Here is a 15,186-nt window from a genome sequence, read left to right on the forward strand (position 1 = left end):
AAAGCACGAACTCAGAAGAGAAGATAGGGATCACAATCAGCAGAGCAGCAACCGGCTTTCGCAGGATGAACAGTAGCGGCTTCTTACCTGTCCGATATCCGGCGTTGCTCAAGTAAGCAGCAAAGGAATGAGGTTCGTGATCTCGTTGCCACTGGGGACTGCTGCAGTTGTCGTTATTCGTAAAGACCTCGTGATTGTGAACGTAACGACCGGTCAGCAAAGAGCTCCTGCTCGGACAACACATGGGAGTGGTCACATACGCGTGTCTTAGCTCGGCACCTTCGTCTCTTATCCGCCTCAGAGTTCGTGGCATAAAGTTTAGCGAACCTGAAAGAACAAGAGAAATCCGTATCCAGTATAATCAAATATTTGGTTTTTTACTTGATCCGCGTGCGTTTGAATAATTACGTTGATTAAATTGTCAATATTTACTAAATATCTTTAAACAACGTCTTTGCGATTTTTAGTAAACAATTACAAAATTGTGTACGTCAAGTTAAAAGATTCACATTTGCGTTTAAAAAAAAAGTTCTAATGACAATTTTTTCGTCGTAATAGTGAGATAAGGTAAGAGACCGCACGCAATAAATAGAGTGATTCTACGTTCGATGTATACGGAGGCATTTACTAATGTAATAAATAATTCAATGTGTGTTGCAACAAGCAGCACGCTGTATGTACCAAGTTCAACATCTTGATCATCTGTCAGAATCAACACGATGTTGGGCTTCCTCTCTCTAGGCTGCTGATACGGCTGATATGGTGAGTTCGATTGATGATTGTAATTATTATTGCCGTTGTAATTCGACTTGTGGATGGAGCCACGACGCTGGCCGGTGTACGCGTCATCCGCAGGTCTGTCTCCGTCGGTCCGTCTGGCATTGACACCCAACAGGAGGAGAGCCAGAAATTGAAATAGCTTGCTCATGGCGGCGGCTGGTTGTCGTTTATAGACTGGCTACCTCAATCGAGTGTCATACCATGGTTGTGACTGAAATAGGAAAACGTTAATGGGCGCGCGAGTTCGCTTGGTGATTGGATTTGTTTTTTTAATCGTAATTAAAGAAAAAAAGTCTCTTTTCTCAATTATGAGAAAAGGGCATGATATTTATTTTGTAAAGTGTATTCCCAGTATATCGCGATACAGCCGCGTAATAAATCTCTGTATATCGAATCAGATATTCCGATCACATCCATTTCACGTGTGAGGTGTAGACACAGTACGTCGCAAATGGAATTCTTGCACGACCGAAACGTTAGTACGTAATCCGTTAATATCCACAAACAGTTTGCGCTTTGGTACGTGGATTACAATTTGGTGCGATGATAATTATCTCCAATAACGCGACAAACATACATCCACATTGCGATCGTTGCACACATCGCGCGTAACGATTCATAAGTAGATCGAATTACTGGCGATACAACGCGATTTAATTACGGATGATATCTTGTATATGTTATATTCGTCAAAAGCTTTACCGCGGAATTTTACTTTATCATCAGGATACCGCGCGCGCGCTACCTTTACATTCCTCTTTTAATCTTGATCCAGTTCCAAGAGCCTGTTGTGGCTGCGATCGTTTACTCGAATCATCTTAAACCATTTTTTTTTTTTCAACTCTTGCGTTTAAATAAAATCACGTTCTCGATATTATATCGATATCTCGCGCGGGATCTCGTTGTCGGCATCTCAACATCCGCCGGTAGATAGAATAGTGTCTCGTCTCTCAGGATTCTCAATCGACGGCGTGATGATAGGCTGCAAACCATCGCGACTCGTTCTCAGGTTCGCAATGAGGGAGAGACGCGCGGATTAGACGATCTCCGCGCGGTCTCTGCGAATCGCGGTTCGCCGTGTAAATAACAAGTCGGTGAACGGGTGGCGATTATCCGCGCGGCACGCACGCGTATGCCGACGTAAAGCGGCATTTTCTCGCAATAACTTCGTCGTCTTCGGACGTGTTTCTCTCTCACACTCGAACACACCTGATGAACGGGTAAACCTCCTTCTCGAGTCGATAATGGCACGACGAGATCGGAAATCGATCATTAGAAACATTAGTTAACGCTAATTTCAACGACGGAAATTAAAGTTTAACGTCTTTTTTCTAACGAAGTTCTAACAAAGTTCTCTTCTGTTGTATTAGATTTCGACTATATGAAATTAGAAACAAGTCGAATTCGATTACATTGATATTTTAAATAATTTGATCCTCATGCCGATAAATTCTGATCGCGTGATTAGCGTTGTGCGATATTTGACGTCACTTCCCGGGCAGAAATAGTCGGAACGAACGCGCGCTGAATTTAGCGCAATCAGATAATGTAACGAGCACACAATTGCACACAGGTCTTTCGACTTTATGCAATGCGTATATATGTGTTTACATATCATTTGTACATATGTATCGCACACAGCATCCGTTCATCTCATTATCAAATGTTTATTATTTTTTACTTAGACTGAATATTTGATAATGTTTACTATTTTATATAATTATTTTATAATTATATATCATTATAGGTATATAGTAATACGATGCGTGTTACATACTTATATAAATTATACATTATTATCTTTCCGCACTGGCTCGCATAATATGTAGAAAGTACCAAGTATACATTTTTATTGCAACATGGTATGTGTTCTAAGATTGCACGATTGAACAAGTTCTTGGAAAATATTGCACTTTAGATTTCAAATGCGTAATGTGTTATGATGGAATGTCGTTTCTTCGCGTTAAAAATTAGTTTTATCGTCGGAATTTGTTTCTGGGAAAAAAATGAAGAATAAAACACTAATAAATTTACATTCTGTCAGTGCAACAGAGAAACAAAGGTAGAGAGTGCGTAAACGCAAGTTTACAGAGTGGCAATTGTAGAAAAACATTGCATTTGACAGTCGAGAAATGAGCACACCGGATTGAACAAATTTAACGCAAGAAATGTTTCCTGTCTCGCATTGTGTATCTATGTGTACACTGCGTGGGAGGAGGGAGGTGAGCATTGGCGATCATGATGGCTGCTTCCTGCGTCCGCTTTGATATCGCACATATTTGTCGACTAATTATTCGAACGTGCCGGACGTGATTTGTGTATCACTTTAGTTCGCACGTCCGTTCGTTTTGTCAAATTTCGCCGAACAACGCGCGAGAGGAGCGAGAAACACGAGATTTTGTTCGTGTCAAAAATTCGCACATCGAAATTTTCGATATCTTTTACGTTGAATCCAAATCAAATTCGTTTTAATTACATTGTGGACAATTGCACAAAAACGCGGATGAGGGATAAAAGAATCGTCGAAGTGGTCGTCTCGATGATTGTCCGCGGAGTGTGAAAATGAGAAATGATAAGGGCACTGCGTGACATTGTGATGTGTGGGCGATTATTGTTCGGCCGAGAAAACCGGCCGGAGATTTCGAGAGGAAGATTTCTGAGTGCAGCACATTTCGAGAAAGAGAAAGAGAGAGAGAGAGAAAGATCGTATCTAGATTCCGAGCGGAAACTCGAGGACTCCGAATGAATGAGCCTGCTCCACTCGCGGAGAAGAATGAGATAAAAACGAAGAGGGACATGAATTGCGAGAGAAGATCAGAGAAATTATGCAAGAAGATAAAACTGAGAAAAAAGAAAGAAAAGAGAAGAAAAAAAACGTTTATCGTAACATTTTTACTTGCGCAATTTCGAGAGAAAACGATTTACAAATTACTTAAGTACGTATGAATGCGAAGAATATGTGAAACTTATGGACAAGATATTCATTTCCCACGTATCCTTCCTGATATTCCCACGACAATGAACGGACACTGATTATCGTCGCGCGTACGTGACAAAAGGTTTTAGTATCATGATTCTCAGAACTTTGTGTGACGAAACACTCGTTACATGAAATTATGTACAAAGAGCCGTCGTGCATCTTTAGAACCGACGATGCCGACGATTAATGCGCCATGATTATCTTGTAAAACTGGCTTTCCCACGAAGTACATTCTCGATATTTATGTGGTTTTAACCCTTCTCGACACTTCGAAGGCGAAGCATCAACTCGTCGGTTTGATGCGGGTTCGATGCGTACAGTGTGTTACATAAATTAATTTATTTACGTTTTTATTTTAATGGGATGCAGCTGATATGGTTGTCGGCAAAATGCTTTAGATCTTTGTTTTTTAAACTGCTTGATTAGATTTGTTCACCTTGGTAAAACAAATATTATAGTCCTCGTACGCGCTTGATGTATCTATAAACGACACGGAATCCTTATTTCTCTCGTTAGTTTCGTCTGTCAATGCGCGTGACAGATTCCCTAAGTAGAAAAGTTATTTGAACGAGGGTTGACGTAGAGACGTTAACGGAACATTGCTTTCGATATCGGACAGGTCCGGAACTAGCCGACTATACATGCCGAGATAATGGATACTGTACGACAGTTCGGACAGTTCATATATAATGTAGCGGGCTCTCAGAAGTAAATTATTTTGAGAGTCAACCGCATAATTGATTCCGACGTGTTCATATCGCGACGAAACCGTCTCAGTCGCAACGAAAACCGATCAATGCCGTCCTGATACGTCGGTTAATTAATTGACACACGAAATCGGCTCACAGAAGAGAACGGAACGATAATATTCTCGTCGCTTTTCGTACAATTTTTCGATTGCCAACAGTAGTGTAAGTTCATGTAATTTACTGTGTGTGAAGTTGGCACCTTGTAACATTAAAGTCATCGTAGTTTTGATTGAAGTTCCCGCTTTTATATTTCTCGAAGAGAATAAGAAAGTTCCCTGCTTTATTGTTCACATTTTCTCGTTCTCACACGCGGCCACACATCGTTCAATTCGTTACGTTGAAAGCTTGAACGAAGTATTGCACATGTCATTGCCGAGTTAAAAGACGTTTAAACGCAAATAAAGGGGAGTAACAATAATATTCAGGTCACGGTTGTGAGCCGGAGCCAACCACGTTTAATTCACGTGCGCGAGGAGAAAACAGCGCGTGGCAAAAGTTGAGGGGCGAGAAACGTTTAAAAAGATTGCTTCGGGCGAAACGTTCGTGGGTCCGTGCAAATTGCCTACAATGACCTCTTGTCTTGAGAAAATAAAGCGAATGATATTGCACAGTCATATATAATAGTAAGGTTGCCATAATAAAGTACATACTGTGTAATACAGTTATTCTCGGTCAGAAGCGTTTAAAAGCTTCATTACTTTCGAAAAGAAAGAGAGGGAAAGTAAATTTATATAATGGCAAAACGAAATGAGACAGACAAAAACTTCTGTAAAATATCAAATTATGAAATTCAAAAAACGCAACTAATTATATACAATTTTATTATTTACTCTCGCTGTATATGAGAATTCCTGACATAAACACGCGTATATGTAATTACTTCAGTGAGGACGTTCGTACCATGAGTGTGTGTATCTACAGTTACACGTAGGGACTCGGGCAGGTAATGACGAGCCACCGCAGAGTAATTTCACGGCAGAAAGATTTAAAAGCCTCTATATATACGTTCGCGGCGCGGCAAAACAGGATACGAAATATCGGAATAATAAGCGCGAAAGCATTCGTGCGCGTTGCGACACGTTGAAATTCTTAACCGTGAAATTTTTGCGATTTCAATTATTTCGTAGAAGATGCCGCCTATTTTTCTTGCTTTGATGTTTCGAGGATGAAATGAGTTTTTTTAGTTGAATGTGACATTTCGGAATAATTTCTTCGATACGATGTAGGACGACCAGTTTTTCTTTCGTGATCTCTTTCCGATGGAGTAATCGTCTAACATTTATTTATCTGAACTTCTTCCGGCGTCTGCGTCTTTGGATAAGACGTCAAATCGACGTCAAATACGACAGATGGTTCTGAGAAAGTTTCCAGCTGCTAAGAAAATTCTTCTCTCCGCTTAGATGACAAGTGCTATTCGCGTGAGTTTTCTCTCCCTCGCGTCCTTTCTCTCCGCCTATCTCCACGCACCATCCATAACTTATCTTTCCCGCCAATGTGCAGAACACGTTAGAGAGCTATATTCACGACTCTTTATTGAGAAAATATAGACATTTACGTAAACGTCATGACACTCCCTTTAGCCAAGATTATATAGTATAAATTCGTGCTCGTCTAAGGAGTCATTCACTGTTAGAACCTCGCTCCGTTGGGGTATTTGTCTCTTCGCGATCACCATCGTGCGAATGCACTCGCCGCTCTCGCACGGTCGCCCTAAGGTGCTCGTAAATCACGACGCTATAGTAGTAAAGCATCGACGGGTTTACAAATCATAAAACGCGCCGACAAGATATCCAGTAAAGAGTGCGAGCGAGAATTTACAATATTTGCTCTTATAGTCGTGCATCGCGAGTGCCTCTTGCGTTCAATTCAAATCATATACCTGAGACAAAATTTATGAGAATTCTCTGTGCACAAGATATATATTTTCTGATAAGAACTTTTCTTTTTTTTCTTTTTTTTTTTGAATAATGAGAAAACTATTTTAGTTAAAATATTTATAATAATAAATTTGTCATTTATCATTCGTAATTTTCAAGCGAAAATTGAGCTCTTTTCGAGACAGAGCAGTTCACTGTACGCAAGAGAATATATTTGCGAACGATTTGACACCGAGAACGGCACGTGTGTGGAAATCAAAATGAAATTAAAATTACGGTCAATAAAGCGACCGGCAGCGATTAGCTACGTACATTACGCGCGACGTCGCGGGGTTTTATACCCGTTGGGGGAGGCGTTGAAGATGATCGATCGTCGTGCTTAAAAACAACTTCGTCACCCTCGGCGATGCTGCGGAGTTCCCGCGATTCGTTTCGCGAATAGAATTAATTGGTTTTCCTGAAACTATTTTCTGCATTTCGCGAAGGTCTCATACATATATTATGTGTATATATATATATATATCCGTAATACATCATCATCGTTCGTATTCCCCGGGGATTACAACCAAGAGCGAATATTAATAGATCGCACGGTCCACTGACACCAGAAATTACACCGTGATAAAATTCAATATGATATAATTGATAGACCGTCGTAATTTTAATGCGGTACGTTTTATGTCGGCGCGAGATACGTAAATTGCGCAATTTATGCTAATGAACTGGATAATTTTCCATCTCTCCGTCCCATATAATTGACGCTGATCCATATATTAATTCGCATGTTTGAGGCTCAACGTTGTTTACTAGTTTTCTTCGCGACACTAATACGTAAGTCTGAACGTTGCATAATTTATACGTAGATGTCCCATAGAAGTAACGGAATGTATGTTTTAACACGCGCGCGCACATAAAGATATGCAAATATTCTCAGAAGACAGAAATTGCACGGAACGACGGTAATATACGCGGTGCGCGGGAATCGCAGATTAAGCATTCATAGTGCTCTTTAAAACCGAGTATATGGGGAAACGTCTGTGTGAACTACCGGAACATTTTACACAACATTGCGTAATAAACCATCTCGCGCGGATTTCACGTGTATGCGCGATAGCGAAAGCAATGGGAGGTTGTAATCCCGGCACACAGTTACAAATATAATCGATATAATTCAAAGTGAGAGTAAACGTTATTCTCATTTCTATCAGTAGACCCGCTCTGAAATATTAATCAAGCGGCGGATTTCCGTGTCGAGAACCGGCCCAAGTGATAGGACAACACTGAGTTTTGTTGTTCTCGTAATTTTGTCAATCTTCTTTCTCGTTAACTTCAGACAAACAAAAAAATATATATATTAATTTACATAAAATTTTATTAAACATCCCGCGCGTGCAAGTTCACTCGTTTATCACAAATTCGCCTCGATCAACTTTCTATCTTCGAAAGTGCACGCGCCTTTCGAGGGGAGTTAAAAGCCGACGGAAACGTACGCAGCTGAAACACGCTGAATCACGATTTATATTAGCCGAAAAGTGCGCTGTGTCAAGTGACGGACTTTTCTACAGCGACGGGTTTGCATCGCGAGCTTTCGCCTTTGCGTAGAAGCGCGTCATGTAAACTGATGTAGACTGATGTAAACCGGCGGGCACGGCCGGGTCACGCAAGACGTCCAAGTAGTTGGCATTAACGTGACGCGAGAATGGCGTATAATTTTCAAATAAGTTATTCGAAACACATATAGATGGGTTCACCATAAATCACGTCGCGCTCGGGCAAAAATGCGTCACATCCGGCACGATCCTTGCACTTGGCGAGGTGAGCGCGCCCTGATTTCCTTTCTTCTTTTTTTTCACCGAGGGTTCACGAACGATACATCACGACGAATAGCAACTATATACGAATACTTCTCTTTGCAGTTAGAAATCGTGCGCTATATGTGTGTGTTACAGATGCGGCGATAAGGCTCGATTTCTAATTCCAATTTTTTATTGATGCAATCTGATTGAAACGCGGACGAAGTTGTCTAGAATTATGATTTTTCAATATTTAATCACACATCATCGAAAGAACGATTTCGCTGTTCGACAGTAAAGATAATAATATAAAATAAAATTATATGATCCTGTTGGTAGTCATCGCCGAGCGTGCTACGCGGATGGAATCGTTTACTTACGCCCTGTCCTCCACGATATTCGATTGCATCGGTACACGAGTTACTCTCCCCCATCACAGAGAGTCGTAATAGTATCCCTCTATCTCCGGGCAGACCTCGTCATCCCATTTTCCGTCCCATGCCGAATCAAGCGATCGCATCAAGGCCCGCCACTCGATGGAGCCGATACGACGATTGATAAATGGTCAATTGGTATATACTGTATAGCTCCCGCGCTGTCCGCGACCGTCACAAACAGCTGACCGACGTTTGGGTAACATATGGTCGGACAATATTCTCTCGCCTCGCCCATCTTTACTACACGATGGACATTGGCCCCTCCATGATTTTCCGCGATGCACGACGACTGGTTCGATGAACATTGTGCGAGCACAATGGTGAATGCGGCAGGAAGGGCGGCTGCTCACACCCAAGGAAGATATGCGTGAAAAGCAGGGATGCTCAATCGCTCGATATATATTTTACGATTAAATTTTCAATACGAGCGAAATATAATTTTGTTTCTTTACGTTTACACTTTTATACGATTTTTATTTATATTTATTTTTTACTAAATTAATAAACTATTAGAATCGAATTTCGTTTTTTTTTTACCCATAAATTTAACTGTGTAATGGTGTTGAGTAAAAACATTGCGCGAAATGGAGATCGACAAATATTCCTATCAAGATATATGATGTGCGTCTATATCTCCGTGTTCCTCTATCTCCGATACTCATAGGTCAACGGATAATCGTTCGAGATTACGTTCGAATGCATCAGTGCTATCTAAATATATATCGGTCGCGACATTTCCAGGCGTAACGGTTTATCAACAAACACAACGGTGTGTGATCGATCGATACTAATAATGTTTAATTTATTATATCTAGTATTAACGCTACTTCCGCCTTTGCGGGTCGCAGCGGTCGAACTCGATAACGATACGCTGTGTATAGGGACGTACGAGAGCTTTCGGCACGCGATATTTGCTCGAGATCAAGCGAAAGGGGAGCAAAAGACTACTTTGTCATCGGTGATTCTTATAAGGTCTTTTTCTCTCTTCGAAACGCGAGGCTTCCGTGACGTTCGAAATAAATTTACGAACGAGTTCAAGCGCGATATGTAGTAGGAGAGTATATTTCCAGATCCGGGAGCAACTTTAACTCCGCGGTTATTTATAAATCCTTTAGTGCGCGGGGCAACTGTTCCGCGCCGTTATAATCCCTGAAAGGTTATTTTCGTTATAAAGCGCGCATAGCGTGAGCTCGTTGTGCTGCACATAAAAAGACGGTACTTTATGGCAAGGATATCCTGAAACCTGCAGTTTCTGGAGCGAGACGTGGTATAAATCGCACGCGCCGGCAAAAATCACATTGCCGATAATTGAATGTTTGTACTTCATAAAGACGCGCGCGTGTGTGCGTGTATACGCGATAATACACTGTGATATAAGGTTTAGGAAATATCAGAAACGGCAACAGCGAAATACCACTGCGGCAACGATCGTTGAAATTGCTTCGACTATCGTTAGACCTTATACGCGTACGTTCATTAAGTCACGAGAGTCTGGATTGATTGAGCAGAAATGAAAAACCTGCTGCCTTTGAATCTGTCTGTCATAATATTTTATGTTCTGTTAGGTTGCGCAAATAAATTTATTCTTGCGACTGAAACTAATCGAGAGAAAATGTATAAATATTTGAAGTTAATGAAATTCAAAATAGAATTGATTGCAATTGAATGAAATTTGAGGTAATTACGTTCTGTTCTCCGCACATTAACATCACATGTAAATGCGCAAAGGGTGACGTAAATTGCTTGGTCAGAAGTTCGATAAATATTTTCACGTAGGCAGTCTAGTGACCGGTTTCAAACAACATATCGGTGGTAAAGATAATGCCCAAAATATCCCAACCGATTCAGAGTGACACTTACTTTGGAGTTAAATCTGTCTTGGTGTTCATTAGCTTTAGTACTTCTAAGCCGCGCGGTCAGTGCACGAGAGGAAAATTGGACGATCGCCCGGAGACGATGTTCTATGAATGACTATTAACATTTATTATGTCAAATTAAAAACGTCCTGCAAGACCCATTCATTTTGCTGATAAAATAATACGGTCTCTAATCTATGCCACGCGAAATACACATTAATTTTCGCACATGTAAAAAAATGCAGTGTAAAAGTAGATATATCAGTACGGGTAATGTATTAATATTTCTTAAGCTGTTCTGATATTTTCTAAATTATATATCACACTGTCGTATTTACTTAACTGATTTATGCGGTCGACGTATTTCTCGAGTCGAACATAATCTCGTAAAAATCAGAAAAAAAACGTGACAGACGCGTGATTGAAATTTGCAACGATTTAAACATACGGCAACTATCTGATTGCATCCTGTAAAGTGGTTTTGCGATTTAGTTGCTGTGTAATGGCTGATTACCTGTTCTCTTCGCTTACGAACATTCGGAACGATTTCGTTTCACTTAACATTCGTCGAATACGCGAGGTGCAAATCTTGACGGCGTGTTTAATGCCGTGCGTATAACAATCGTGGCGTCTTAGAAAGATAATCCGAACAATACCGGTTGAGACCGAAGCAATGAATTTGCGGAAGCTTATCGTAAACGTACGGACAATTTGAACTGTCTACGATGCGCGTGCACACATAAACACGTTCGCGTACATATAAAGGGAAAAGAGTCTGTGTATGCACTGCCCATCCTGTCTCATCAGCAGTACTGACTAACTTCGTCGTCGAGCTGACGCGTTAATAAATCGCTTGCATATTAATTACGCAGATAACTCCCGGCGATATGTTTCTTCAGCGAGCATGTACAAACTTGCGCCGTGTTATCGCGAGGTGGGTATCTGCTCGTCTTGAGCGGGATCCCACTGGACAATTGTTCAGTGTCAATTACGATTACTTACGGCGCGGTGCGTATACGTTCATCGATAAATTATTATTCGATCATCGATCATATCGGTGACTCACACGAATTAAACTTTGATTCCTGTGCACACACCTGTTAACTATGACTCTACTCGAGCAAAGAGATTACGACATCGATGGTTATCGATTCTCTTATTATCCTCGCTAGATAATTTTTTTTTCTCTCTCTCTCTCTCTCTCTCTCTCTTATATTCTTAATTCATATTTTAAATTATATATTTCTCTTTTTTTCTTTGTTTATATTTCTCTCTCTCTCACTTTCTATATCCCGGGTACAACAATTATGCATGCAAAGAAGCTACTTTAAGCCGCACGTGCCCGGCACGACAAGTAGTCTCTCTCTCTCTTTTCCTTTTCAGACTTTCTGCAATAAATCTGTATTAACAAGGCGCGTTGCGGTAATATGCTATTATGCGCGTTAACCATACGCATATATTACACGCTGTGGGGGAGATCTCAAATCGAAATTTTCATCACATGACTATTTCGCTACATAACGCGTATTAACTCTAACCGTTATTTTTTTTGGCATTCTAAAAATGAACAAAAAGACCCATAACAAAAAGGACTCGTTCAGAATTAGGCTCATAACAAAAGAATCCATTTAGAATTAGATTCTAAGACTTTTTATAAATCCAAGACTATCCGAGTCAAAGTGCGATCAGAGTTCGGTTAGATTCGATAGAGAGAGTTTTGGTTAACAAAGTAATTTCACAGATGATTAGTTAAAAAAGTACGGTCAGGGTGACACAAAACAAAAATTACTGTCAAGATCACTTTAAACGTATGAACAGATTGCAAAGCCCGAGGTAAGGGTTCGGTAGGATTGGCGGTCAGGTTTGGTTGACAAGATGAAACGCGCGATGAAAAATGTGAAATGCATTCAAAGAGAAAAAAAGACAGGAAAAGATCAGTTAAACGACTTGATGATGAAGCTGACTGAACCCGAGAAAAGAATCGTATGACATCATTGTCGCTCACCCTTGACTTCTCCCGCGTGGAATTTAATTTGTGTTTCATCCGAAGAGTAACGCGCGAATCGAAAGGTCATTTCTCGCAGCTTTTTTTTTTTCTAATCTCGATAAAGAAATACGCGATACATTCGTTGCGTGAGCATAGAAAATAGAATCTCTTCGAAACGATAAGTTTATCAGTGAAATGTCATCCCTCGGCATCGCAAAAAACATTTTCTAGTTTCATACGGGAATAAAAATTACGAGAATAAAAATAACTAATATTCTGACAATGAGTCACACGTGATATATGTGGTTAATGTCCTCTAACGTACCGTCTGACCCTCCCACGAGGAAATGTATGACGCAGCTTTGAATGGATGTTTCCTAAATGTGATTAGGGTGAGTGCTGCCGAAACTTTATCGCGCTCAATTAGCTTAGAGGTGTACGGTAAAGTTACTAAATATGAATCAGGCGCTAGTTGCGGATCATTTAACACATCTAGATAGTTATTATATTTTTATATTAGATGACGTACATTCTTACATTCAACTATTTAGTTTCAAGACTTCATCAGAAAGAGAACATAGTAAATAATATAAACTGTCATAAAAACAATCACTAATACGCTAAATATCAGGGTTGAGTATGTTCGCGGGTGTCTTTTCGATATCGATGTTACAGTGACCTTTGTATAGTACAAACTTTGTATAGTATTTACGTACGTATTACGCGCGTCAACACGTGTAATATGCAATGTCGTAAACATGTGATTATCGCGCGCGAAAAAAAAAACATACATTAATCCCACGACGAGGCGGCAACGCGCGCGATGACTATTGCTTACTTTGCCGTCTGTATAATGCGATATAATGCGCATTTATTTATAATAGAGGAGATTTATGCGTGTACCGATACATGTCCGAACACAAATCAATGATAATGCGCGTAGATGAATGACTCCCAGGTACGTGCTTTGATTATGAGTTGCGCACACATTAAAATGCCGTTGTGGTAGCGAACTTCAGTTATTGTCAGGAAAAGCAGCATGTACATATGACAAATAAAGAATCGACAGGTAGTGCGAATGCGCGAAACGTGGAATATCTAAGCGGGCGGAAAAGAGAAAGTTGGAATATGTACACGTAGAAAGGACACTTACGTGTGCGAGAGAGTCGTAAAGTTAAAACTGCAATAGAACAGAACGATAATAGACAAGTAAAAGATAATAATAATAAATCTGGATTATATCGGATTTCGATAAAAACGACATGCGATATATCGTACGATAAAATACGGCGATCGTTAGTAAAACGACGTGGAAGAAAATATGCGTATTGTCGATAAAAGACACTTGATATATAATCCGCGAGATCACACGGAAATCTAGTTCGACGTTTTCGATGAGAACAAAACTCGAATAATTGACCATTTCACAGTTGATCTTCTTACGAAAAGAGGATTTCATTGTGCCTGTGTCCCCGGCTACGTTCGTGTCATTCGGCATTGGCTTTCTACTTAAGCGAGCCTGTTCACGGGGGAAAAAAAAAGTTACTCCAACTCGTCGTGTACGCGTGACATCGTGAGTAAATCTCTCGGAAAAACTCTCCGGATCGGTTTTCGTTCGAAACTACTACGTGACAGGTTTGCCGAATATCTGGAATAAAATTTCCACGACGAGGAATTCTTGATATCTGCTGGGAGGGTATTACCGCTCAGGACATCTTGATCCTGTTGTCTGTGTCCCTCGAATCCTCCATTTATATACCTGTCTATAATAAATCATTCGAAAATCGATTTCTAAAAGAATTTATAATTCATAGGAATATGTTTGATGTGAATCGAAAAATAATTTTTTTCTCGCCACTGTTATCTCGTGATCTTAAGCTGACGAGATCTGACAAACAAGATAAAATTTTTTAAATATTTTATTTTAGTGTATTGAAAGTTTTTTTGTGTAGATCGACATTTCTCAAGAATTTTGATCTATTATATTCGGTTTTATCTCCGATTTAACTTTAGCCGGTCAAAGAGCTATTTAATCTTTTTCAGTAATTTTCTTGAAACGTCTCTATCTTCTATTTGTATAACTGAAGTTTCAAGAGAAACTATTCAAGATAGAATTAAACGACGCGTTGGCGGCGTCGAATAAAATGTAAGGTGCATCGAGTAATGCAAGAGAAACCTCGAGCAGCAATAAGAACAACGTTCGCAAAAGAGTGTTGGGAAAAAAAACCAATTTGTTTTTACGGTATATATACGAGTTTCGTGGTGTGCATAGCCGAGTTGTAAATTTAAACCAACTCGCGAGAGCCCAAGAGAGAATCTACTACACGACCATCTGGATTCGCTGTTGCGATTCTCACAAGGAAAGGCCGTGCGCTTCTTGCGCGCCAAAATACGAAAGAGAGAAGGTAAAAGTAGGATATAAAATGCCACGTTGCTACTCCGCCTGGTTTTCAAAGATTCATGGCCGAGTCTGGCCGCCTGGTTGTGGCAGCATGAAACGCCGAGTAATATCGCAGCTCAGTTTCGCTAGCGGACTTATCCTACAAATGGCTTAAACGCCGGTATCCTCGCCCGTCGGTAGGCTCTCGTGCCGGGCACAAAAAGAAACCGGAGTGGTTGGCCGAAACGGCGTCAAGTGTCTGTGCTTCTGCAGATTGCAGGTACTTAAGACGCCGTCTGAAACGACCTCTGCGACACAGGTGGTACGGAATAATGACTTAGTCCTTT

The 15,186-nt window shown here is 40.4% G+C and overlaps 1 protein-coding gene across 2 annotated transcripts in view; it reads right to left on the minus strand.

Annotated features, from left to right (window-relative positions):
* LOC109854050 (extracellular sulfatase SULF-1 homolog) overlaps nt 1-15,186 on the minus strand; it is a 38,170-nt gene that overhangs the window by 17,331 nt on the left and 5,653 nt on the right. For both annotated transcript variants that reach the window (XM_020426765.1, XM_020426754.1), the window contains exons 2-3: nt 682-991; nt 88-327 (exon numbers count right to left, since the gene is read on the minus strand). In XM_020426765.1, the coding sequence (XP_020282354.1) occupies nt 88-327; nt 682-928 (487 nt within the window). In that variant the 5' untranslated portion in view covers nt 929-991. The remainder of the gene's footprint in view (nt 1-87; nt 328-681; nt 992-15,186) is intronic.

The sequence above is a fragment of the Pseudomyrmex gracilis genome, unplaced genomic scaffold (genome assembly GCF_002006095.1).
Source record: "Pseudomyrmex gracilis isolate BER0280 unplaced genomic scaffold, ASM200609v1 scaffold_2, whole genome shotgun sequence".
Lineage (NCBI taxonomy): Eukaryota > Metazoa > Arthropoda > Insecta > Hymenoptera > Formicidae > Pseudomyrmex > Pseudomyrmex gracilis.